This window comes from Mustela nigripes, chromosome 14, assembly GCF_022355385.1.
Source record: "Mustela nigripes isolate SB6536 chromosome 14, MUSNIG.SB6536, whole genome shotgun sequence".
In the NCBI taxonomy this organism is placed as follows: Eukaryota; Metazoa; Chordata; class Mammalia; order Carnivora; family Mustelidae; genus Mustela; species Mustela nigripes.
Window position 1 is genome coordinate 16,143,353 of NC_081570.1, and position 24,505 is coordinate 16,167,857.

The 24,505-nt window shown below is 58.7% G+C and overlaps 1 protein-coding gene across 1 annotated transcript in view; it reads left to right on the top strand.

The window, feature by feature from the left end:
* Positions 1–420: 420 nt before the first annotated feature.
* The window catches only part of EPHA8 (EPH receptor A8), a 35,624-nt gene continuing 11,539 nt past the window's right edge, over positions 421–24,505 (top strand). Inside the window, exons 1-5 of the mRNA XM_059376584.1 lie at positions 421–508; positions 5,911–5,975; positions 11,716–12,379; positions 19,975–20,130; positions 22,301–22,636. Coding sequence (XP_059232567.1) covers positions 11,782–12,379; positions 19,975–20,130; positions 22,301–22,636 — 1,090 coding nt within the window. The 5' untranslated portion in view covers positions 421–508; positions 5,911–5,975; positions 11,716–11,781. The remainder of the gene's footprint in view (positions 509–5,910; positions 5,976–11,715; positions 12,380–19,974; positions 20,131–22,300; positions 22,637–24,505) is intronic.

Below are 24,505 nucleotides of genomic sequence, written 5' to 3' on the forward strand. Positions count from 1 at the left end.
TGCCCTGCACGCGGCTCGGCGCGCGGTGGCTCCGAGTCCACGTGCGGACGTGGGGCGCGGGGCGCGCGCCGCCCCCCGAAGGTGCGGGCGGGTGAGGGCGAGCGTGCGCACGTGCGGCGGCGGGGTCCGCGGGCCGGTGTCCGCCGTGCGGCTCCGTGTCCCCCACCCCCACCCCCGCCTCGGTGCTGATTGGCTCGGCGCCGTGACGGGCCGGCCCCCGCCCGGGGCGGCGGCGGCGGCGGCGGCGGCGGCGGGCGCGGGTGCCCGCGTGTGCGCTGTGTGCCGGCGTGTGCGCCGGGGTGTGCGCCCGGCCGCCGGGTGTGCGGGAGAGCGAGGGAGCGCGCCGACGCGCCGGCCGCTGCGGCCGAGCTGGAGGGTGCGCGGCGCCCCCGCCCGCCCGGCCGGGCCATGGCCGTGGCCCCCGCCCGGGGCCGCCTGCCCCCCGCGCTCTGGGTCGTCACGGCCGCGGCGGCGGCGGCCACCTGCGTGTCCGCGGCGCGCGGCGAAGGTGAGCGGCGGCGGCGGCGGCGGGGCGGGGGCGGCCGAGGGGCCGGGGCGCGGTGCCGGCTGCCCGAGGCTCAACTTCCTTCCCCTCCACCAAAGGGGCTGGGATTCCCGGGTTGGGGGCGGGGTTGGGGGGAGCAGGAATGGCTCAGCGGGAGAGACCCGAGGTCAGGGGACCGTGCGATGGAGATGGGAACAGGGCTTGGGGGATAGGGAGCGGAGGGCTTGAGGATGGGGGACAGAGGCCCCCAGGGTCTGGGGGAGAGGAAGGGAGGATAGCACTGAGGGGTCCGAGCCCGGAGGAGAACTGAGGGTTGGACACTGGGGATGAGGGAACAGGACGGGGCACAGAAGACAAGAGGAGAGAGGGGACAGAGCAGGGGAAAGGACCAGGGGACCTGGCAGGGACAGAGAACAGAGGGACACAGGGATGCGAGCAGAGGTTCAGAAGGCTGCAGAAGAGGGCAGGGGTGGCATTGAGAAGGAGGACCAACAACTAAGGAGCAGAGAGCAGGACCAGGTTGCCGGAAGCCGGTGAGAGGGGCGGAGGGACAGGGCATGAGTCTCAGGTGGCCGGGCTACATGGCTGGGGAAGTCATGGCTGGAGGGGAGGGGCAGGAGGGTGGCCGTGGGAGGAGGGGACAGTGAGGAGCAGGCCCAGGGGCTGAGGCAGACAAGGTCCTTGAGAGCAGGGTCTTGTCCAGGGGCAAGGCCGGGGGCCATCCAGTCACAAGGGGAACCCAGGGGTGGGGGGTAAGAGCAGGAGTGTGGGCTGAGCAGTCAGGACCAAAAACGTCTGGGAGGTGACCTCCTGGCGGTGGGAGAGAGCAAGGAAAGCTGGGAAGAGACACCCATCAGGGTCCCCCAACATCCCGGGCCTCACATCTGCACGCATGCACACACCTGAGCGCACCCGCGCACGCATACAATTAGCCCCACTGACGTCCAGGTCCAGCCCGGATGCCGCCCCGGGTTCTGTTCTGCACCCCGCCTCCCATCCCCCAGGATCTCCTCTGCTCCTGCAGCTCGGCCCAGAGGAGGCCCGACGTGTGCTCTGGGCAGGATCCGGGGGCTGGGGTCCTGGGGGCTGAGCTGTGTGCCCACCCCGGCAGGATGAACTTCTTGCACCTGCGAGGGAGCTCCAGAGCCAGTTTCCCTCATCCACACTCGGCTACACCGAAGATCCACCCCCTCACGCATGAACAGCTCAGAAACGCACACGTGCACACATGGACTCACATCAGGATTTACACACATACACCCAGGCCTGTAGAGACTCACATTCATGGACGGCTCCCCACCTCCAGCATCGCCCACAGTCAAACCCAGAAGTGCAGCCAGGACACATGTGCGTAGACATGCCTGTGCACACGCATACATGTCCAGAAGCATGCCCAGGAAAATAGGCGCACCATGGGCGGTTACTCCATATATAAGAAGACCATCCAGCTTGCATTTACGCCCGCGGAAACACACGTGCATGTGATAAATGCACACGTAGAGGAATTCAGTCTCCAGGGGGAGAGGGACTGTGGCAGGGAAGCTGAGAGGTGAGGTAAGGCGGCAGGCGGAGCTGGGCTAGCTGGGGTGGCTGGGGACCGGGGACAGGTTCCTGGGCCACCAGAAGAGAATTGAGGTGGGAGCCAGGTGAATTGGGAAGAGGGCAGGATGGGGGTAGAGGGGCCTGGGGGAGGGGGACACTTTCTTACCAGCAGGATGCTGTGGGGTCCACATTGAGGCTCTGGGTTGTGGACCACACACCCTCAACTGCTTGCTTCAGTTATCTTCTCCAGGAAGGATGCAGCACCTTCCAGAATGGCAGACTGGCACTCCCCAGAGTCCCCTGGGGAGGTGACTTGGAGCAGACTCTCCTGCAGAAGGCAGGCCACTGGCCTGAGAAAGAGAGAGGACTTGTCCAGGGAGGGGGCAGCAGCTGGGGAAGAGGCAAGGTCCACAAAAGGAGGCAGGCGGGATGTCTTTGTCCTGGGCAGAGGGAAGCATCGTCCAAGGGCCAGTCCTCACCTGTCCAGCCAGTGTGGCAGAGTACCCACAGGGGGTCAGGGCTAGGCCATGCGGGCTGGACCGCCCGGGGCAGAGGTTCCGCAAAGGCCAGCCCTCCCTCCGGAAGGAGTCCCTCCCAGTATCAGTCCTGGGCTGGTGCAGTGCCAGGATTGGCCAGGGAGACTGTGGGCACTGAGAGAGGGGTTATCTGCTCCCAGCTGGGCTCCTGAAAAGTAGCAGTGCTCCAGCCTGGCCAGGTGCCCCCATGCCAGGTCCCTCACGGGGCAGGAGAGGACCCTACACCTGCAGCCGTGCCCCCCCCCCCCAAGCCCGATCAGGCCCACAGCCGCTTATCACTCTCTGGTGTGGATTCTCTACCACATTGGGGTGATCGCTGAGGCATTCACATCCTGGCCGACGTCCCCTGGCCACCCGGATTCTCCAGCCTCACCATCACGCACTGCGTCCTCAGGGAATGTAAATCAATTTAAGTATTAGTCTCAGCGAAATGGAATGGGGGAAGGTGACGGTGCTGGAGAAAAAAAGAAATCGCATAATGCTTTCCACAGTGGAACAGGAAAGGCTTAGGAATTATCTGTGCTTCTCAGAGCAGGAGAGGGACCCGTTTGATCTCCTAGAACAGCCTAGGAGGGTAGGCCCAAGAGGGAGGCCTACGGACATCTTGCAGATGAGGAAACTGAACACCGAGGGGCCAAGAGGTTTGCTTCACTGAAGGCCCGGAGAGGCCATGAGTCCTCTCCTCGCACTGGTAAATGGGGAGATGGACCCAGAGAGAACTGACTTCACGGAAGGCACACAGACCTACAGGCCAGGAGTGCAGAAGAGCAGGAGAGAGCCTGGGCTGGGTGACCAGAAGGTTCTGCATTTCCAAGGGCACTCGGGGGGAGTGGGCTTCACGCTGGACTCGTCTCTAGGCCTGAAGCAATCTCCTGTGGGCCCGGAGCTTCCCGTGACCGGCATATACCGGCATATGCTGTGTCTCCTCCCCAGCCCCCCAGGAGAGGGCATGGGAGGTGGGGAAGAAGAGGGACAAAGGGAGAGGAGAGGAGGGCAGGGACGGGGAAGCATCTGGAAGGAGTTGGAACAGGCAGCCCTAGAATCCTATAGCTCTTCCCGAATCCGATAGCATCGACTTTTGACTTATCTTAGGATGCTCCGGGCCCCCTGGCTGGCTGATCAAGAATCCGATGCAAATGTGGTGAGGTTTCCCAGGGCGGGAAGGACCTGGAAGGTGGGGTCCGCTGGCCGCTGCCCCTCCAGTCACGGTGCCCCAACGGAGAGGAGTCTGAGTGGTGGGCACTTACGCCGACCCTCCTGCGGTAGGGGCAGGTCGCGGCTGCGTGGAGAGCGTGCAGCTCCGAGACCCCATCTGGAATGTGGGTTGGGATGGGGGAGCCCCCTAGTCCCCTGTCCCCATCCTCTCCCCCGGACTAGGCTCTGCTGGTCTGGGGGAAACTGCAGTGCGGCCCCTTCCCCCTCCCACCAGCCAGCAGGAGGAGAGAGCTTGCCTGACCCAGTTTTCTCTCCATTGCCTGAGAGGGAGGGAGGGAGGCGGGAAGGCTTCTCTGCCTGCGCCCCTGGCATGGGGCCGGCTGGGGAGGGGAGATCCTTCTGCGGACACTGGCTCTATCCCCCTGATCCCACCTGACCCCTGGGGACCCAGGGAGGAGGACAGAGGCCCCTCCCCTGGTTCTGCAAGCTCTCTCCAGCTGGCCTCTCCTCTGGGGCCCCTGACAATGGGGTAGGAGGGTAAGAGGAGGGAGAAAATCAGCAAATAAGAGCATCCTCACTCCAGCATTTCCTGAAGACGCTTGTCTCCATCTTTGAGGGGCAGGCGCCGAGCTGTGCAAATTTCAGGCAGAAGGACACCAGGCCTCCCTGCAGAAAAGTTCCAAGAGGGCCCCCGCGGGGTTAACCCTCTGGAACATGCCCCAGCTGGCCTAAGCGGAAGCCCATGGTTGTAGCCAGGGAGAGGGGGTCCGGGGAAGGGAGCGTGAAACGGCAACCATCGGGACCATGGAGCCAAGAGCCCTCTTGTACGCCCATCACCAGACAGAGCAAACGGGGCAGGGGCTCAGAGAGGTGAGGGGACTCACCAGAGGACACACAGCAGTGGAGATTCAAACCCCAGTTTCTTAACAGTTTAGCGCGCCTTCATCACCGTACAGTGAGTGGGTAGGTCTGAGGGACAAGGAGAGAGGCAGGAGGGACAGGACTTTGGGAAAGGGGATTAGCTTTAATAAGGCAGTGACTCCTGGCTTTCCGGTTTACTCTCTAGGTGTTGTTATCCCCATTTTACACGTGAAGCAACAGGGGCAGAGAAGCCAAGGTCACCTGCTACTATGTAGCTGGTCCGTGATCTGAGCCCGGGAGTGTCTGTCTCCAAAGGCAAGGTCTTCTCTGTTGTGTCACTGAGACTTCGTGGGGTCCCCTTTGGGGGTCAGGCTTAGAGTAGGCTTGCCTTTCAGGCCAGCGCTCCTTCGCGGCCGCAGCGGTTTGCGCTCAGGTGCTGTTTCCTGGGCTCAGGCTGCTGGAACTGGCGTCTGCGGAGGCTTCTGCGGGTGTTGTGGATGCCAGCCCGTCTGGCTACCCCGGTGGGGCTCCGAGCACGTTCCTGAATGTCCCCAACGCCCAGTGTCTTCACTGGTGAAACAGAGACAGGAGTCACCACCTCGCGGCAACCGTTGTGGTGCAGGGAACGGATGGGAGGCTTCTAGAGCGCCCCTCGCAGAGCTCAGTGTACAGTAGGGGCTGAGAGGCAGCATTTCCCGCTCTAGGTGCCCCCACATCAGATGTGCTCAGAGGATGGAGTAGGTGCCAGGCATCTCCCGAGGGACACTGGTGATTGCAGAGCTGGGCTGGTCCTCCTGTGGGAGGTATGACCTTGAGAGGCGAAGCTTGCTGGGTGCTTTTGAATGCCGTCGTGTCCCATGAGTGAGACCAGCATGAGGCTGTCTTAAAGACACCCTGTGAGACAGGACCCACCGTCACGCTCATTTTTCACAGGAGGAAACTGAGGCTGGGGGGTGGGGACTTGTGCAGGGACACACAGCTGTACGTGGCAGGGCTGGGAATCTGGCCCAGGCCTCCCGGATTCCTGAGCCCATCTCTTAGCCATTCCACTGCATCGCCAACCAGGCAAGCCCGGCTCTTGGGGCACCTTATGTTGTGGGGGTTTGGAAAGTCACATTTGGGCCAAGGTGGTGGGAGATGGCTTCAGGTAAGAGGGACAACTTGAACCAGACCCGGAAGGAGAAGGGAAGTGAGGCGTGAAGCTGGCGTGTTCAGGAGCGAGAGCAGACCAGCATGTCCAGGTTGGGCTGCACTGTGGGACTGGGGAATGGTATCCTAGGGCCTGATGTTCTCTCCTCTCCTGTTTTACAGTGAACTTGCTGGACACGTCCACCATCCACGGAGACTGGGGCTGGCTCACATATCCAGCTCACGGGGTAGGTGACCCGCAGCGGGGCCCGCATCACCCTCTGTGAGCAGAGAAATGCTGTGACTCAGGGTCTTATCATCAGATCAAAAGGAAGCAGATGCCCAGAGAGGTATAGTGACTTACCCAAGGCCACACAGCAGTTAGAAATAGAGCTGCTGATTCCTTCTCTCCCTTCCTCCCTCCCGTTGTGCCTTCCTTCCTTTCTTTATGCAGACCCTTGGGATTATAGAACCAACCCTGCTACAGAGCTCCCAGTTCTTAAGCCTAAGGCCACTAGGTGTGGAATCCGTACATCTGTGTTCTGGGCCTCCAGATTCATATGGGCCCCAGCCAGGCATGTCACCCCTTCGGGATTGGCCCCTCCGTCCTGCCCTGCCTTCACCAGGAGCCACCGGGCCCCTGTTATTCTCTTCCATCAGAATCATCTGGACGGCACCTGCCAACACCCACTGCAGCCAAAGCCGCCAGGCCCCTCTGACCTCCACGGTGACCCTTGGGCTGAGCCCGTCAGGTCTTCGGGGGGTTCCGGACTCTCAGGCGGTACCCCTGCCATCCTCCTGGGGAGTGGGTGTGGTAACCCCACGGCATCCTCGGCCCGACCCTCCACCTTTCCTATCCAGACCCTCCCTCCGTGAGCCTGGCGAGCCCCGATTCTGCCACTGACAAGCGGGGCGGCCCTGGGGGTCACCACCTCACTCCCCGAGGCTCAGTTCCCCGTCTGTGGCAAGGGATAAGCTTGTGACGACCTCGTGGGCTTTGCTGTCAGGTTGAGAGGAGGTGACACCTGGTCCTGGCGCCATGCCTGGCACCTGGGGAGCCCTCGCCGAATGTGCTGTCACTGTCATTGTCATTAGTGTGTGTGACGGTTCTGTGTCACAGACATTTCCTCCTGCAGCACGCTCAGAAACACACACACACATACATCCCCGTCCCCGCCAGATGCAGGCGTGTCACGTGCATGTGACTTCTTTCGTGAACGCTGGCTTCCATGGTTCTGGAGACAAGGCTAATAATGTTAATAATGATGGTGACAGTGACTTCAACTTGTGAAGGGAGTGGGAGTGTTTCTTCACTTTTCATCTGGGCCGTTTGTGGCCTGTGGCTGGGGGCAGGCTGGAGCCCCCCTCCTCTCCCTTTGGAGCTCTCATCTCTGGGCGGCGGGAGGCCAAGTGCACTTCCATGAGGTCCCGTGCTCCAGGCTTCGGGGAGTTTCACAGCAGACCCCATGGACCCAAGAACCAGGAGGGAACTCCTTTCTGCCTGAGAAGCTCAGCCTTGACTCCGGGCAAAGGCTGGGTCCTTGAGGTGTCTCTTTACCTCCCTGGGCCTCAGTTTCTCCCGGTGAAATGCCCCTTTGTGTGCCCCAGGTGGCTGCCTTCCAGGGGTGAGCAGGGTAGGAAAGGGCTTGAGAAAGTGACCCAGCTCTGGAACTGACCCTTGAGTAGGTGACCGCCGGGCCGATGATTGGGTCATCTTTTCCCCTGAGACCCAGCAGCTAGAAAGGACTGAGCCCGGCCCCAGGTTGGCTCTGGGTGTCTCTGTCCCTCTGTCCTTCTCAGAGCTCAGGACTTGGTGTTTAGAGGAATTGTAAGGGTTTTACGCAGGTGGAGTATGGCCAGACTTGTGTTTTCGCTGATTGTGCTAGAAATCTAAGATTCTTTTGTTTGCAGAGTGCCGCAAAGCGTGGCTCAGAGTTATCTTATCCTGTTGGGGAATTAGAACAAATAATGTATATTCACATAGCTCTGAATGGTTCAGAGACATGATCTCATTTAATCCGCATAGCCAATCCTGTGAGTAGGTACAGCCATCCCATTTCACAGATGAGGAAGCTGAGGTCAGAGCAGCCAGGAATAACTTTCCTGCTATCAGTTTCCAGAGGATGGACTCAGACTCCAGTTGCTTGGGCCCAGAGCCTTGGTTGAGTCCCTTGTCCTCTCTTTAGTCTATGTCCTCCTATGTCCACCTATGCGAGAAGGTGAGAGGCCCCCAGCATTGTATGCTGAGCAGGGACCATCTGGGCTTGCCCGGAGTGGAAAGAAGCCTGGGTGAAATCCCTGCTCCCCAAACTCTAGACCTTAACCTGTTCCAGGCTAGCAAGTGAGGCTACAGGACCCTACATGCAGGGGATCCCGGGAGGTTGCCTGGCAGTCTTTTGTTTCATAAGCTTTCCAGGTGATTCTCCTGCTTAGCTGGCTAGGGAGCCTGTGGTCATGGCCCTTAAGGCTCCAGGAGGTTCCTCGGATTCTGAAGGCTATTAAACAGCCTGGGAGCAAGGGCCATCCATGGCTGTCTCCGGCATCAGCAGAGTGACTGGATTGTCAGCCACGGCTGCACAGCCTAAAGGCCGAGGGTGCTGCTGGGTCTGGACGAGCCTGTACTCTGCGGCCTCTAATCACTGTGACCCAGGCAGGTCACTTACCTGGCCGCCACCTCCCCATTTATCACACGGGAATGATCACAGAACCTGCTCTGTGCAGTGGTTATCAATGAGAATGCACGAAAGGGACATTTTCCCTGTGAGAAACCCGAAGCTCTGGGAGGTTAAGCCCCTCTGCTGAGGTCAGGGGATATCTGGCCCCAGGATCCAGGCTCTTCATCAGGCCATGCCCCTCCCTGCACAGGCTGGGACCCATTCCATGGTTCCAGCACATCTGGTGAATTAGCAGGCAGAAACCAGCGCTGCCTTAGATGACAGACACATTCAGTTGTCCCCCACCAAACCTCAGCATCCCCTGGAGTTGGTGGAAGGGGCAGGCCTCCGCCAGCCCACTTCACATACGAGAAGCACAGGCTTCAGAGAGGGGACGGGAGGCCCCCAGGGCTGCACAGCTGGGTCAGTGCATTCTGTTCCAGACAGAGCACAGAGCTGCAGAGCAGTCGGAGGGGGTGGGGGGGGGGGGGGGGGGGCCCCAGGCCCCGGGGGGCGGGGACGGGGGTGCCCAGGTGGGGAGCACGGCTCATTCCATCCTTGCAGCAGCCTCCGGGAATTCTCGCCATTCTGGGCGTCTGCAGCGGCCCCTGGGGCTGACAGGACAAGGCCAGGGCATTGGCATTGGTAGAGCGGCTGGAGCAGACTCAGATGAGGCCGATTAATTTATCCAGGTCCCTGGCAGGAAACAGACAGGGAGCAGCTGGCTGGCTCTTCAGGGCTCCATTAATTGTGACAATGACTTTAACCCCAGATGTGACACAGCACTGCCCAAAGGCCTTGGCTGCAGTGTGGGGTCCAAGGGGGTCCTTCTGGGATACGGGATGTAGGAGGCGTAAGCTTTCAGGTGAGGCCGGCACACCCTGGACCTCTTCCCCCAGGGGCCCCTGGAGGCAGGCACAGGTGGGCTGGGAAGGTGTTGCCAGGCTGGCACCATAGCAGGCCCGTTCCTCTGGTGCCCTGCTGTGCCAGGCCCCAGCCAAGCACTTGGCAGCCTTCTTTCATTCTCTCAAGCCTCGCCGCAGTGTGCCTGTCTGAGCCCCATTTTACAGATGTGGGCACCGAGGGTTGAGACCACATGCTGGCCAAGATAAGGTGAGAGGGAGGGGCTTTCGTCAGGAAAGACTCGAGGCCCCCGTGGTCCCCACTCTTGCACTCGTAGGTCACTCAGAACCCCCAAGATTCTCAGAACATCACGAGGACTGGTTTGTACCTCCCCCATCCCCCATAAGCAATAGGATCTTTAGTTCAAGGACAATTGCGCATAGAGGCCCAAGAGAAAAGAGCAAGGCATTGTACCGCTGGCCAACCCAAGGCAGGGACCCAGAGCCCATCCCCTCCATCTGCACTCAGCCTCCAGCCCCTACTCAGGGCTCTCAGGAGTCCACGGAACTCAGCCCCTCGTGACTGCTCCTAGCCAGCCAGCTTTCTGCAGTTGAGGAAGCCAGGGCCCAGAGAGGAGCCGGGACTTGCCCAAGGTCACACAGCAGTTAGAGACCGAGGGGTCTTGACCTCTCAACTGGCTCATTTCTTAGCAGTGGGTCTTGCATGTGAATCTTCTGTGGCCGAGCTGGGCTATCTGGTGCTCGCTGAACAGTGCTTATTCTTCCCGGCCTCTCGGTGGGCTCTTCCCTCCCATCCCTGCAAGAGCTTCCTGCTTCAGCCTGCAGGAAGTTTTCACCACCCCCTGGATGCCCACCCACTTTGGCATGGAGCCCTCCACCACCTTGTCTGATGGACTGTGAGACGCCCAAGGGGAGGGAGTGTTTCTGGAATGTTCCTTTCTTAGTAGTGGTAAAATACACATAACATTTACCATCACGGGGCCTTTTAAGTCCACGATTCAGTGGCATTAAGTACCTTCCCCATGTCGTATGACCGTTACCACCATCCATCTCCAGAACCCTTTTCATCTTCCCAAACGGAAGCTCTGTGTCCGCGAGACACAAGCTCACCCTTCCCCTGTCCCGCAGTGCCTGGCAACCACCATTCCGTTCTCTGTTTCTGTGGCTCTCAGGACCTCATTTAAGCGGGATCATACAATGTTCTTTCTCAGCTGGCTTATTTCACTTAGCATCATGCCCTCAAGGCTCAGCCGTGTTGTGGCAGGCATCTGAATGTCCTTCCTTTTTAAGGTTGAAAACTGTCCCATTGTTTGGATACGCTGCATTTTGTTTATCTAGTCATCCAATGATGGGCACATTTTGGTCTTCTACCTTGAGGCTACCGCGAATAATGCTGCTGTGAACTTGAGTGTGTGTTATCTGTTGGAGACCCTGCTTCCCGTTGTCCTGCGTGTCTACCCAGAAGTAGAATTGCTGGGTCACAGGCTAGGTCTCTTTTCAACTTTCTGAGGAAGCTCCACACTGGTTCCCAGAGCAGCTGCCCATCTTACACTCCCACCAGAGGTCACACGCATTCCAGGTCCTCCAAATCCTCCAACATTTGTTATGTCCTATGGTTCAGATAATTGCTATCCTTGTGAGTGAGAAGCGTCTCTCATGGTGGTTTTGATTTGTATTTCGCTAATGCTGAGTGACTGTGACCATTTTCCTATGGATTATTTGACCATCTGTATATCTTTAGAGAAAGGTCTATTCAAGTCTTTTACCTGCTCTTCAGTTGGGCTGTTTGGTTTTTTGTTGTTGAGTTATAGGAGTTCTTTATATATTCTGGCTATTAATCCCATATTAGACACATGATTTGCAGGTATGTCCCTCCCATTCTATGGGTGGGTTTTCTTACACTCTGTGAATCGTGTCTGATTTATTTCTGAATCACTGACGCCTCACCAGCAGGTGGCACAGAAGCCACCACATTCAACTTCCCCACATCCTGGCACTCCCTTGATGAAGGATTTGGGGCATAGTCAGGTCTCTGCATTAAAAAGATCCCTCTGGCAACTGATACAGAAACTGGGCCTGTGGGCCCCCTGACTTAGCCAAACACACCCCCAGCCCCAGACTCCCACCCTGGGAGTGTTTGGAGCTGCCATGAAGACACGAGTTCGGGTTTTATACCTTTGGCATCAATTCCAGTCCCGGTTCTACCCCTTACTAGCTGGGTGACTTCAGACACGGGGCTCAGAGCTATTTCGTCACCAGTAAAGTGCCGCAAATAGCACTATCTCGGAATGATGTGGCACTCTGAGGGCTCACATCTCGAGGTCCAGTAGAGGGAAGGTCGGCAACCCAAGGGCAGAGAACATTTGGTCTTCTTCCTGGGGAGGTCCTGACCCCGTGCACGCGGCGCAGAAGTGACTGGCGGGGGAGGGGTGCTCACGCTCACTTCAGTGCTGTACTCTCTGTGCCCGCAGTGGGACTCCATCAACGAGGTGGACGAGTCCTTCCAGCCCATCCACACGTACCAGGTGTGCAACGTCATGAGCCCCAACCAGAACAACTGGCTGCGCACCAGCTGGGTGCCCCGCGACGGCGCCCGGCGCGTCTACGCCGAGATCAAGTTCACCCTGCGCGACTGCAACAGCATGCCCGGTGTGCTGGGCACCTGTAAGGAGACCTTCAACCTCTACTACCTGGAGTCGGACCGCGATCTGGGTGCCAGCACCCAAGAAAGCCAGTTCCTCAAAATCGACACCATTGCAGCGGATGAGAGCTTCACAGGAGCCGACCTGGGCGTGCGACGCCTCAAGCTCAACACGGAGGTGCGCGGCGTGGGCCCCCTCAGCAAACGTGGCTTCTACCTGGCCTTCCAGGACATCGGCGCGTGCCTTGCCATCCTGTCTCTCCGCATCTACTACAAGAAGTGCCCCACCATGGTGCGCAACCTGGCCGCCTTCTCGGAGGCGGTAACGGGGGCCGACTCGTCCTCGCTGGTGGAGGTGCGGGGCCAGTGCGTGCGGCACTCCGAGGAGCGGGACACGCCCAAGATGTACTGCAGCGCCGAGGGCGAGTGGCTGGTGCCCATCGGCAAGTGCGTGTGCAGCGCTGGCTACGAGGAGCGGCGGGATGCCTGTGTGGGTGAGCGCGCCATGCGTGGATGGGCGGGCGACCGGCGTGCAGGCTCGGGTCCGGGAGGGGGCTGCCAGGGTCTGGGTGGGGGCAATCGCAGGTGGCAGGCATCGGGATGGGGGCGCAAACAGCATCTGGGAAGATGGGTGACCTTCCAGCATTTCTGGGTCAGCAAATACAGCAGGCGGTGCATGCATATGTGCTCGTGTGAGTGTGTGTGTGTGTGTGTGTGTGTGTGTGTGTGTGTGTGCATGCGCGTATGTGCACATGGAGCAAGGGGAAGGGAGAAGAGAGGGAGACACACTACAACCAGATGCTACTCTCTGTGGGCAGTGTGGAGATATACCTCTGAGGATACCCGCAGGCCTGGGCGTCCAGCTGCGTATATGCCTGTGGGAGGGGACAATACTATGAGCTCACTTGTGTCAGGCATCGTTTTAGGCACTTTTCATGTATTAACTCGTTTAGTCTCCAGAGCTACCCTATGACATAGAAGCTACGGTTATCCTGACTTTATAGATTAGACTGAAGCACAGAGCGGCAAAGCAACTTGCCCAGGGGTACACAGCTCGGAAGCAGCAGAGCTGCGATTGGAGCCCGGAGGTCTGGTTCCAGTGTTCATGCTCAAACCCACTAAACTTATGTGGAGAGGAGGGAAGTGGCGGCAGACCCCAGATGCAGGGGTGCAGCAGGGGCTACTGGGAAGCTGTGCAGGCAGGGGCCCCCAGGGAGTCCTGTGTAAGTGGCCCGTGTCTGGGGGGCGTCTTCCCCAGGGACCTGTGGGAGAGGACAGCCAAGGTCCTTGAGAAAGGGAAGGCGGAGGATGGGACAGCATGGCATCTGTTCCCATGAGTGTGCTGCTCGGGTTCCCACGCCAGAGCCCAGGAGCAGGGCCGGGACCCCAAGCTGCGTGTGTGTGTGCGTGTGTGTGTGTGTGACACTTGTACTGTGCCCGTGTGGAGGCGGTGTAGCCAGCCATCCCAGGCACCGGGGACACTGCACAAGTTGGTTGGACAGACAGCTGGTGCCTCAGCTGGTACTGGTCTCGGCCGGCTTGCCCTCTGCCCTTCCCTGGCCTCCCCTGGGGGGGCTGGACACATGGCTGCTCGCCCATTCAGAGCAGAATGAAGCCTGCTGTTGGGACCACGGGTGCTCCTGGGGGAGGAGGCTGTTCCGATGCAGAGATCAGAGAGGCTGGGGCCTCGGCCCTATTTGGGGCCCTTCTCCTCGGCCCCAAGCAGGCAGGAAGGACCCCTTGGTGCTCACAAGAGAGAGCAGGGCACAGGCCAAGAATTTCAGGTAGTGTTCAAGGCAGTTCTCTGGGATCAAGATCCTGTATCCAGCCACCAGGCCCCTTCCAGACCCTCTCTGGGGCTTTCTGGTTTCCTTAAGCTGTCCTTCTTAACTGCTATGAGTCTTCACCTCTTAGGGACCCTAACCCCCGAAGCATCATCTGTGACATTCACCTGTTTGTGGACTGGTTCTGCCAGTGTTCATGCCTCAATTATCAGGTTCCCAGGCTTCCAGCCTCTCCTGGTTCCTGTCACAGTCATCCCTGTGCTTCTCGACGCCCCGCTGCGTGATAACCAGCATCCCCGTGCCTTTGCAGCTTACATAGGGAGGCTCACACATCAGCTCATTTGCTCACTGCAGCAAGGCAGGTGTTACAGATCCATTTTACCAATGGGGAAACTGAGGCTCGAGAGGGAGCGTCCCTGCACGGGCCTCACAGCTGGTGAGAGGTGGACCTGGGACCTGAGTCGGGTCTGTCTTGCTGGAAGCCACGTGTAGGTATTTAACCTACCCCTGGCCCAGCCTGACTGCTCTCCCTGCCAGAGCTGGCTTCCAGTATCCCTTTCTTCTGATGGGGACAATAAAGTCCCTTAGCAACAATTTTCAAGTGTTTTCCATGAACAGGTCACATTAGTAAGTACTTCTTCCTCGTCGGGGCAGTTTCTCATTCTGTTGAGCATCTGTTGCGTCTCAGGCATGGAGATTTAGGGAGTTCACACACGTTCTCATGCTTACAAAAGTCCTCTAAGCGAGTAGCATATCCCCATCTTACAGATGCGAGAAACTGAGTCCTTTGACGTAAACCGCAGAGTAGGTCTCTGATCTCAGGCTGGCTCCCTCCAGAGCCCCTTTTCCACAGATCCCTCTGTCAAACCCGGCTTCCCTCCTCCCTGGGGGAACAGCACAACAGCTCTAACTGGTACAGCATAGGCCATAATAAGAGGCCAGCTGGTCAGTGGACACCTGGTCAAGGTCAGCTGCAGACCCCAACCCTGGGTTTAGTCTGTAAGCACAAGTAAGCCACTTGTCTGTCCAGTATGCAACAGGACACCTCTGCCCTTGGGAGGGAGACTGATCTTCCGGACTTTTGGGTCCAAGGTCTCGAGTCCTGCACTGGCCTCCATGTTTGACAGGGTTGGGAAGTGGAGCCCAGTGAGGGATGTGTCTTGCCCCAGGCCCCACAGCAAGTCAAGGGCAGGACTCTGGGTAGAAGCTCCTAGGTCTGGAGCAGCAGGACCTTCCCAGGGCTGGGAGAGGCTGGAGTCATGCCCACTGCCTGGCACTGTTGGCTCATTAATAAAAAATAATAAATGCCAAAGCGGACTTAGGAAATTGCAGCATATTTTGAATTTTACATTTAAATCACAATACCACATAATTATGCCAGTTGCAAGATAATTATAGGTTTTATAAAAAAATATTAATTCCTAATGCACTGCAGGCAGAGAGGTTTGGGGACAAAATGCCAGTGGCAAGTCACACGAGGAGAGACTTTTCTCACTCCTGTGAGTGGGTTTCCGGGATTATCTGGGAAACCTCCTTGGAAGAAGCAGCATGGCTCTGACACAGAGCTCCTCCACACATGGGAGGTCCTGGCATGCGGCCCTGCTGGGGGGGCCCCTGTCCCCAGCCCTCCTTGGGCAGGTAACCTGAGAGTGGGGAGGCTGGAGACCAAGCAGGAGGCGGAAACAGAGTAGGGGTGACTTTCCGGGCTTCCTGAGTTGTCCTCTCAAAGCTGTAGCTCACCTCTGCCACCAACCAACCTGAGAGGGACACCCTGAGGACCGTGGGTCCCCTGGCCACCTCCCTCAGGCAGTTGTCTCTGATCAAACAATTGAGGAGGAAGGCTGGGCTCTGGGGTCCTGCCTTGTCCAGGCTGATGCCACCGCCTTCCTTCTAGCAAAAGGGGATCCAGAGCCTGAGGCCTGTGGCAGGGGCCAGCCCAGGTGGCCACGGCCACCCTCCCAGCCTGCAGGCCCCTCCCCCCTGCTTTCACCTTCATGGCTCTCCACAGAGGTGGCCAGGGAGCACCTGATTCCACAGAGAAGACAGTGGAGCCCAGGAGGAGGGACCAGGCCGGTCACGGGTTCCATGAAGGCTTCCTGAGAAGCCCTCAGGCCCTCAGGCCTCAGACACCCACAGGAGAGCATCAGAGCCAAGGTGGGAGCTGGTCTAGTTTCCCAGTGGGCAGGTGGGGGTCCAGAGAGCCAAAGTGACTGGTCCAAGGGCACACTGCTAGCGGCGGTCGATTGGACCCCAGATCTCCCAGCCAGAGCACCCCTCTCAATACACAGTGCCAGGCCCAGTGACCTGTCCCCACAGCTGGCTACAGTGCCCCCCCCTCAGTCCAGGCAGGGGAGAGGCCTCTCGGAACACCACCCAAGGGAGCAGCAGCCCTGACGCTGAAGCCCTGGTTGCTGTCCTTCCCGTCACCTGGACACAGAATGCAAACCACCCTTGGAGGCCCTAATCATTTTTCTATAAATATCAGAGAGTCTCGCTTCGGAGGGGCAGCACGAGCGCTGAGCTCTTTTGCCTTCCTGACTGTGTTTAAAATCTGATTTAGAATTAATTTCCTCTGGTCATCCACCGGCAGACACCTTATTTGTCAAATCTCGGGCTCTTGGTGGGGGAGCGGGGAGAGGTGGCGGGGCCGCAGGCAGCTGCCGGCCGGGCGGGCGGCCTGGGCAAGGTGCCCTCGGCAGGGGCAGCGGCCCCACCTGGCGCTCGGCCGACTCGCCAGGCACAAGGGCTCCGGAAGCGCCCTGGGTCGGTGGCCGGGCCCGGGCCCCAGCCCAGAGCCGCTCCATCTGTCTCAGCCATTCATCCCAGGCTCTGCCTCCAGGTCTCCGGGCTCCCCGAGGCCTGGTGATTAGTATTCTTATTAAAGATTATTTTATTTTCATTGCGCGGATTAATCTGGCTTTGACACGTTAGAGCCATATGGGTATTAGCAGAGCGGGTGAGAACCGCCCACTGGCGAGCGGCAGAAAGGCTGGGCCATCTCTAAGCCCCGGACGCGTGTTGAGAGGCTGATGGGGGACAGGCCTGGGCCCCAGAGGTTCTCCAAGCTGGGTTTGTGTTCTGGCCCGGCGGGGAGCCTGGGGCGAGGTACCCCGCCTGTTTCCTCTCTGCCAAGCGCATTGTCCCCACCACATAGCACTGGGATAAGTGCCAGGCAGGGTCCTGGCGTGAGTTCACGTGTACTTACTCACGTCACCCTCACGACAGCCCTAGGAGATGCAGCCTATTACTGTCCCATTTTACAGATGAAGAAACTGAGGCCTGGTCACCTGCCCAGCATCCCTTAGCCTAGGTGAAGGGGTTAGAGCAGAAGAGGAACCCAGGCAGCCTACTCCCGAGTTTGTGCTCTTTTTTTTTTTTTTTCCTAAAGACTTTCTTTATTAGAGAGAGAGAGCACGCGCACAAGCAGAAGGAGAGGCAGAAGCAGGCTCCCCGCAGAGCAGGTGAAGCCCGATATGGGACTCTATCCCAGGACTCCGGATCATGAGCTGAGCCAGAGGCAGTGGCTTAACCAACTGAGTCACCCAGGCACCAACGAGTTTCTGCTCTTAACGGATGAGAACAAGATGATCTCTGGGGCAGTCAGAGACTCAGGAACTGTGGGCCGTCTTTCCGTGCGTCCTTCCTGCCACAAATCACACGAGGGTGTCGCCCACACCTTCCCCGTGCCTGTCACAGCCCAGACAGCTCCTGGAAAGCAGGGCCAGCTCTTGCTTAGCTTGGCCCCATAGTAGCAGCTCAATAAATTTGGATAAAGGAACAAATGCAGGGCAGCTTGGGCAAGCGGTCCCTGAACCCCTAACCGACACAGGTCTGATCACAGCAGTGAGGACGACTGTCACTCAGCTCAATGACGGGTTGAACCACATATTTGCTGACGAAGGGCAAAGCCATCTTCCTCTGCCTGAGTCCTGGGCCCCGAGGAGGCCTCTTTGGCTTGCCCCAGGACTTTGTCAACTGGGGGACTTCTGGGAGGAGGAGGTGAGATCACAGTGCGTCAGCTAGGAGGCCCACAACGCTGAGGCCCAGCACCCTGGCAGGCCTGAGAACCCTTGGGGTCTGTCCAGGCAGGAGGGAAGAAGTGTCAGAGCGGAGGCATGTTTCCCCACTCTCCAGCCTGTAGGCCCCATCCTGCTTTGCGGCCTCTGAATCCATAAAGCAAATGTGAGGACAGAGTCATTCTTCCCAGCTTCAGTTTTTCTCTTGACCTGGGAGAATTTTACAAATTAGCTTGATTTTAGCTATTAGAATAAAGAGATACGACTTCATTTTATTTATTTATTTATGACATGATGTCTTTTCTCTCTCTCTTTTTTAATGCATTTCTTTTCTTTTCTATTTTTTTAAAGATTTTATTTGTTTATTTGACAGACAGAGATCACAAGTAGGCAAAGAGGCAGGCAGAGAGAGAGGAGGAAGCAGGCTCCCCACAGAGCAGAGAGCCCGATGCAGGGCTCCATCCCAGGACCCTGAGATCATGACCTGAGCCGAAGGCAGAGGCTTAACCCACTGAGCCACCCAGGCACCCCCATGATGTCTTTTCAAGTGAAGCTTCTGTCAAGCACGGAGTTTTCCAGAATGGGACTTTGTGGATAGAAATCCCATAAACTTCCCGGTGGTCTCTGTGGCAAAGGATGTCAGGTCCATGGTGCAGCCGGGAGCCGCCTGGCTGGGTGGCATTCGGTGCTCTTGAACTCCCGGGTTCGCTTTCTGCCCAGAGCAGACAATGGCAGGATTAGCTCACTTTGAAACCTTCTACGGGTGCTGACAATTTCTGCTCGGAGCCAGACACTAGGAAGGTTGAGATGTCCTTATCCACAAGGAGCTGGCTGCAAGCACCTGCTGGTTTAGGAGGTGAGCCAGACCTACAGATTAAACAGCACAGCCGTAGGGTGTGTGAGAGGTGGTGGTCCTGAGCAGGGGCTGCAGAAGTGGGGCGGGGAGTGATGGCTTCTGTGCACCTGCGTGTGTGTGTGTGTGTGTGTGTGTGTGTGTAGGTATGGAGAAAGGCTTCATTCGAAGGGACAGTTAAAATGAATCTTGAAAGAGTTTCACAGGTTGACCAAGGGTGCAAAAGACACCCCAGGAAGAAGGCACAGTCCATGCAAAGGCCCTGAGGCAGGAAGCAAACTGCCAGATGTGGGGAATTGCCAGCTCCTTAGTTTAGCCTGCGGGTGGGAAGGGAGGAGGCTGCAGCAGGGCTTTGAACGCTGGGCACTGTTGCACTGGGCATTGCTTTAGGGAGTTCCTCAACCTAGAATGTCTCTATTGGTTCTTATTTTTTTAGGCAAGGTTCAAATATCATTTCCTTCTCCAGGAAGCTAGCTTCTCCCACCAGTCACCCTTTGACGTAGCTACCCCGTTGGATTTCCTTCCTGGAAACGGTTTCAGCCTCGTTTACTGCATGTCTCCCACTCGAAGAGACTGGCTCCGTGAGGGCAGCGACCCTCCTTGAGAGTCTCGCTCATGGCTGGGTCTCTGGTGCCCGGATCCGTGCCTGGCACAGAGTAGGCGCTCGTGAACTCTGCTGGAACGAGCAGCAGTCAGGCTGGCGGCCGGGGCGGGGGAGGCCAGGCTGGAGGCTGGGGCCTCCACGTCAGAGATGATGCAGGTGTGGTGGAGGCCAGGGGCGGGGCACGGTGACAGGGATGCAGGCTCTGGGAGGGGTGGGAGCCGGCGATGTCCTGGGGAGTCGTTGCTTGGGAGCTTGGGAAACGGAGCCCCGGGCCCCACGCCTGGCCCTTCCACACCAGGTGGCTGTGGTGGCGTCTGGAATCTGTGCTGAGTGGGGTCTTACCACTTGTGTCTCTTATCACGGTCACACTGCCGCCCACCCCATTCCCTTCCAGTGTTTTTTCCTCCCCAAGTCACAGCCCTTGGATGCCTAGCCTCCTGATACTCCGAGGCAGCGTCTCACTCAGGGACCGGGTTCCTGTGAGGGACAGATTCGGGCTGGAGACAGGCCTGGCCAGGAAGGGCCACAGGAGGAGATGTTTCTCCAGTGTGAGGAGGCTCTTTCCTGGGCCGACTTCAGGCTGGGACTCTGGTGTCAGGGTCCTGGCCTCAGCTCTGCCCCCGCCTAGCTGTGCAACCCCGTGTAAGTCACAAGCCCTCTCTGTGCTTCAGTCTTTCCATCTGCCAGCGAGGGTAGGACTGGGGCATGCTGAAGGCCTGCACCGGTGTCCCCTGGGAGATCTGGCCGGAAGCCCTGGGTCAGAGTGAGGGCGATCCCAGGGCCGGCCAGGGCAGCCTGGTGGGCTCCTCTGAAGCCGCCTTATCCTCCGCAGCCTGTGAGCTGGGCTTCTACAAGTCGGCCCCCGGGGACCAGCTCTGCGCCCGCTGCCCCCTCCACAGCCACTCTGCAGCCCCCGCTGCCCAGGCCTGCCACTGTGACCTCAGCTATTACCGCGCATCCCTAGACCCGCCGTCTGCAGCCTGCACCCGTGAGTACCGCCCTGCACCCCGGAATCCTGGAGACCAAGAGCAGGCCAGGACCTCCTGTTCCCAGACTCCAGGGAGCCAGGACTCTGGAGGTGACACAGGGACAGGTGGCTTTCTTGGATCAGGGGCCAGTCTAGGGCTGGGGGGTGACTCTAACTCTGCCTCCATGGTGGGGGTCCCTACCTTGACCTCTCTCGGGGTCCCCACTTCCTGTCATACGTCACCTGCCACCTCCCCTCAGGGGAATCTTTCCTTCCTTCCCTCCATCTTTCCTCTCTGCTTCAGAGGACCGATGAGAGGTGGCTTTGGTCATTTCCTGACCCAGCAGTGAGGCTGATGTCCTGGGAGCTGGGGTGGGCAAGCCAGCAGGTTCCCAGGGAGCAGAGGAGTCTCAGAGCAGCCCCCGATCCCTGTCATCCCTGATGGTCAGAGCTGCCTCCATGTGTGTGCGGTGAGTGCACGAGTGTGTGCAGGAGTGCGTGTGGCTGCCTGCGCAGATGCTGCCATGTGCGGGTCTGATTCTGCATGTGGCTCTGGAACACCTGCCGCGATGGTGACACCGTGTGCGTCTGTGTCGGCAGCTGCTCCTATGGAAGACGCCTGCGTAGTGTGTGTACGCTCGAGCGTGAGCGTCGGGGTTTCATGGCCGTGTGTGTAAAGGATTGCTACGGCTGTGTGTGCACATCCGGGTCCCTAAAGGGGACCCCCAAGTCCCCGCAGAGATTGCATGAATGTGCCTTGGGGGTTCAGCGTGTGCACACCTCGCTTTGCAGGGGACGTGCGTGTGCCTGGAGAAGTGTGGTTGTGTGTGCTTATGCCCTGTGTACCCGAGGGGATGCCAAGGGACTCTGGCACCGTGCCTGCAGGGCTGCGCGACTGTCCCAGCGTTCTGATGGTTCTCCTTCCTTACTTCCTCTCCTGGCCTGAAGGGACCTCTCACACCCCCATCCCAGCTGGGAGAGGCAGCAGCCAGCTTAGCCCGTCCCGTTTCCCAACCCTGGTCTCTTGTGGTGGGGTGGCAGGGGCTTCCTAAGGTTCTGTCTGGTTGTGCCCCCCAGTCCAACCCAGCCTCAGTCCCCAATCTCCCTCTCCCCGCACATCCTTCACGCCAAGCCCCCCGGTCCCTGTATGTGGCAGCTGAGAGTGTACACACACACACACACACACACACACACACACACACACACACATTGTTTCCCTCCCTCCCTCCTTCTGCCCAGACCTGTGTGTTTACCCCATGTGGGACCGGCCCAGGCAAAAAGGATGGCTGAGTGACATGGTAACTACCATATGGTTTGCAGGCAAGGGGAGCTCAGCTCTAGATCAGGGACACTTGTATTCGGTGAGCCAGACTCCAGTTTCCCTCCAGATCCACAATTCAGGGCCCTCAGGTTCTAGAAATCTTAAGACTGTAAAAGACGAGGCTTTTAGTATTCTGTGCCCTTCGGATTCTATGATTCCCTATGATTCCGAGATTCTTCTATTTTCTTAAGATCTAAGAGTCCCTGCCTGGGGTGCTGAGAACTGGAATTCTAAGCCCCAGGGGTCCCCACATCCCCCCCCCATGCCCTCCAGACTCAAATCCCCACCCACCCTGGGAACCTACCCCAGCCCCCACCCCCCATCCCCAGCTTTCCAGAATCTCTGCACTGCCCAGATTGGGCTCCCTTGGGGGTGGGGGGTGGGAGTGGGGGGTTACACTGCCACAGAGACCCCACTGGGCTTCCCGGCGCCTCCCCCGCACCCCGCAGCAGGGCTCCGGGATCTGCGCAGTAAACCAAGCACAGAGGGTAGGAACAGAGTGTGGGACACAGACAGCAGGGGCCTTTTACACCCAGGGTGGCTGCTGTGGGCACCCCTGAGGATTGTCCGTCTCTCACCCTGCTCCCGATGGAAACTTCAGGAAGCACAAACCTGGGCTCTCTGTGGTCTAGCAGTGGGATGGTAAGGGATGGGGCTTAGCTTTCTGGACACAGACCTGACACTGTGGTCCAGTCTGATGCTGTGTCTGCTCTTAGGGGGCTCCCAGAGGCTGGACGAGGCCATGTCCTTTTCCTCGGGGACCCCCGAATATCATAGGGGAGTCCCAGCCCTTCTCTGGTCTGATGGAGGGCAGCTGGGCCAGCCCAGGTAAATGCCCTCCGCTGCCACCAGTCACTCTCCTCTCCCCAGGGCCACCCTCGGCGCCCGTGAATCTGATCTCCAGCGTGAACGGGACCTCCGTGACCCTGGAATGGGCCCCTCCCCTGGATCTGGGCGGCCGCAATGACATCACCTACAACGCCGTGTGCCGCCGCTGCCCTTGGGCACTGGGCCACTGCGAGACCTGTGGGAGCGGCCCCCGCTTCGTGCCTCAGCAGACAAGCCTGGTGCGGGCCAGTCTGATGGTGGCCAATCTGCTGGCCCACATGAACTACTCCTTCTGGATCGAGGCCGTCAACGGCGTGTCTGACCTGAGCCCTGAGCCCCGCCGGGCAGCTGTCGTCAATATCACCACGAACCAGGCAGGTAGGCGGAGTGGTTCGGGCTGGCAGCTTCCCTGGCCCCTGGCCCTGCCTTCCTCCCCAGGACTCAGAGCTCTGGGCTCTCCGGGCTGTTAGGAGAGTAGAACCTGTCCTGTAGGTGGGAGGAAGCCAACAAAGCAGAGACAGGTGGGCACGGCATTTCATAGGTTCCAGAACCTTCTTTCTGCCTCTGTTTCTTCCCTAGTACAATGGGAGTAATGGTGTCTGCCTCGGGTACTATGAGGCTTAAGTGAGAGAGATAAAAATGCTTAGCCTCCGACCTGGCCCAAGGTCCGTGCCCCATAAATGTCATTAAAAGGTAAAATCACTCTGATTATCATTTTCCAGAACACCTGCCACTGCTGCTCCAGGGATGGACTTAGTTGCACTGGTTTGGACAACAGCCATTTATCTCGGGTCCTAGCCAGCTGTTGGGCTGGGTTCTGCCCCTGGAGCCTCTCTCTTCCCAAATTCTGGTGGGTCCTGCCTGTCCAGTGACAGCTCAACCCAAGAGCCCACCACGGCAGCCTCGCCATCCACAGCCACCCCAGCACACGCCTAGGATTGCTGTGGCTCCCACCCCGTCCCTGGCCCTGAGCCTTCTCACCATGTCACCAGGGAGGACAGCAAGGGTCTGAGTCACCGCGTAGGAAATGGCAGAGTCGGAATTCGAACCCAGGTCTGTTTTGCCCCCAAGGGAAACGGACCTCCCAACTGTGAGCCCAGAGCACCCCCTCTCTGATGCCAGAGATAGACATCCACTCGAGAGACTCTCATCAGACCAGCACATGCAAGGCACCCCCAGAATGCCCGGCTCTGTCCTCAGGGCTGGTGACATGGTGGGGAATAGGCCTATGGGTCTGGTGCTTGTGGCCCTGACCTTGCCCATGGGTCTTCAGAGCCCAACAGTGCTCCTGACGCCAGCCGTATGCTCCATCATGAAAAGAAAAAGCCTCCCTTGAAGGCACACTCCCTTCCGCCACCGACCAGTTCTCTTCCCAGGGAACCTTTCCGAAAGAGCAGTCTGTGTGACTCTGTCTGCGTCCTCTTCAGGCAGCCCTGGCCAGGTCTGTCTCCCCAGCTGTCCACTGAAGTTCAGGTTCCCCACCTGGCCACACGCAGTGGGGGTTTCTCTCCCTCTTCTTTCTTCCCTCGTGGAACGCTTCTGTCTCGCCCCCAAACCCTTCCTACGCCCCCCATTTCTTGTCTACCTGTCTGCCCTGCCCTCCATCTCTGCCAGCCCCTCTTCTAGAAACAGCCTCAGAAGGCTAGAGGACCCCATGCTTGTCCCAGACCCTCCTCTCTTCCCTGTTCACCTGGGTCCATCTTCCCTGAGTGACCGGATCAGGGCCCATGGCTAGGAACCCCACTGACATTTTGTCACCAGCACAGGCCTCTCCCCTGAGGACCATGTGCCCACTCTTGCCCCCCGCTCGGATGTGTTTTAGCCACACAGCACGCAGCCCCCCACTCCCAGAACACGGCACCACTGTTCATGGGGTTGGTCAAGCCCCAGAGCCTGTTGTCATCCGGACTCTCCCTCCCTGTCTCCGTATCACGTCCACCCACCTGCCAGGCCCACCGGGCCTCCCTCCAGGGGACCGTCTCCACCTCAGACCCCTTCTGATCTATTTCCCTGAGCTCAGGCTACCGTGATAAAATACCATAGGTCGGGGGCTTAAACCACAGAAATGCACTGATGACCGTCCTTGAGGCTGGAGGTCCAAGATCAAGGTGCTGGGCTGTTTGGTTTCTAGTGAGAACCTGCTTCCTGGCTCGTGGATAGCTGCCTGCTCGCTGTGTTCTCGCAAGGCAGAGAAAGAGAGAAGTCTAATCCCATCCTGAGGGCCTCACCTGCACGACCCCACGGACA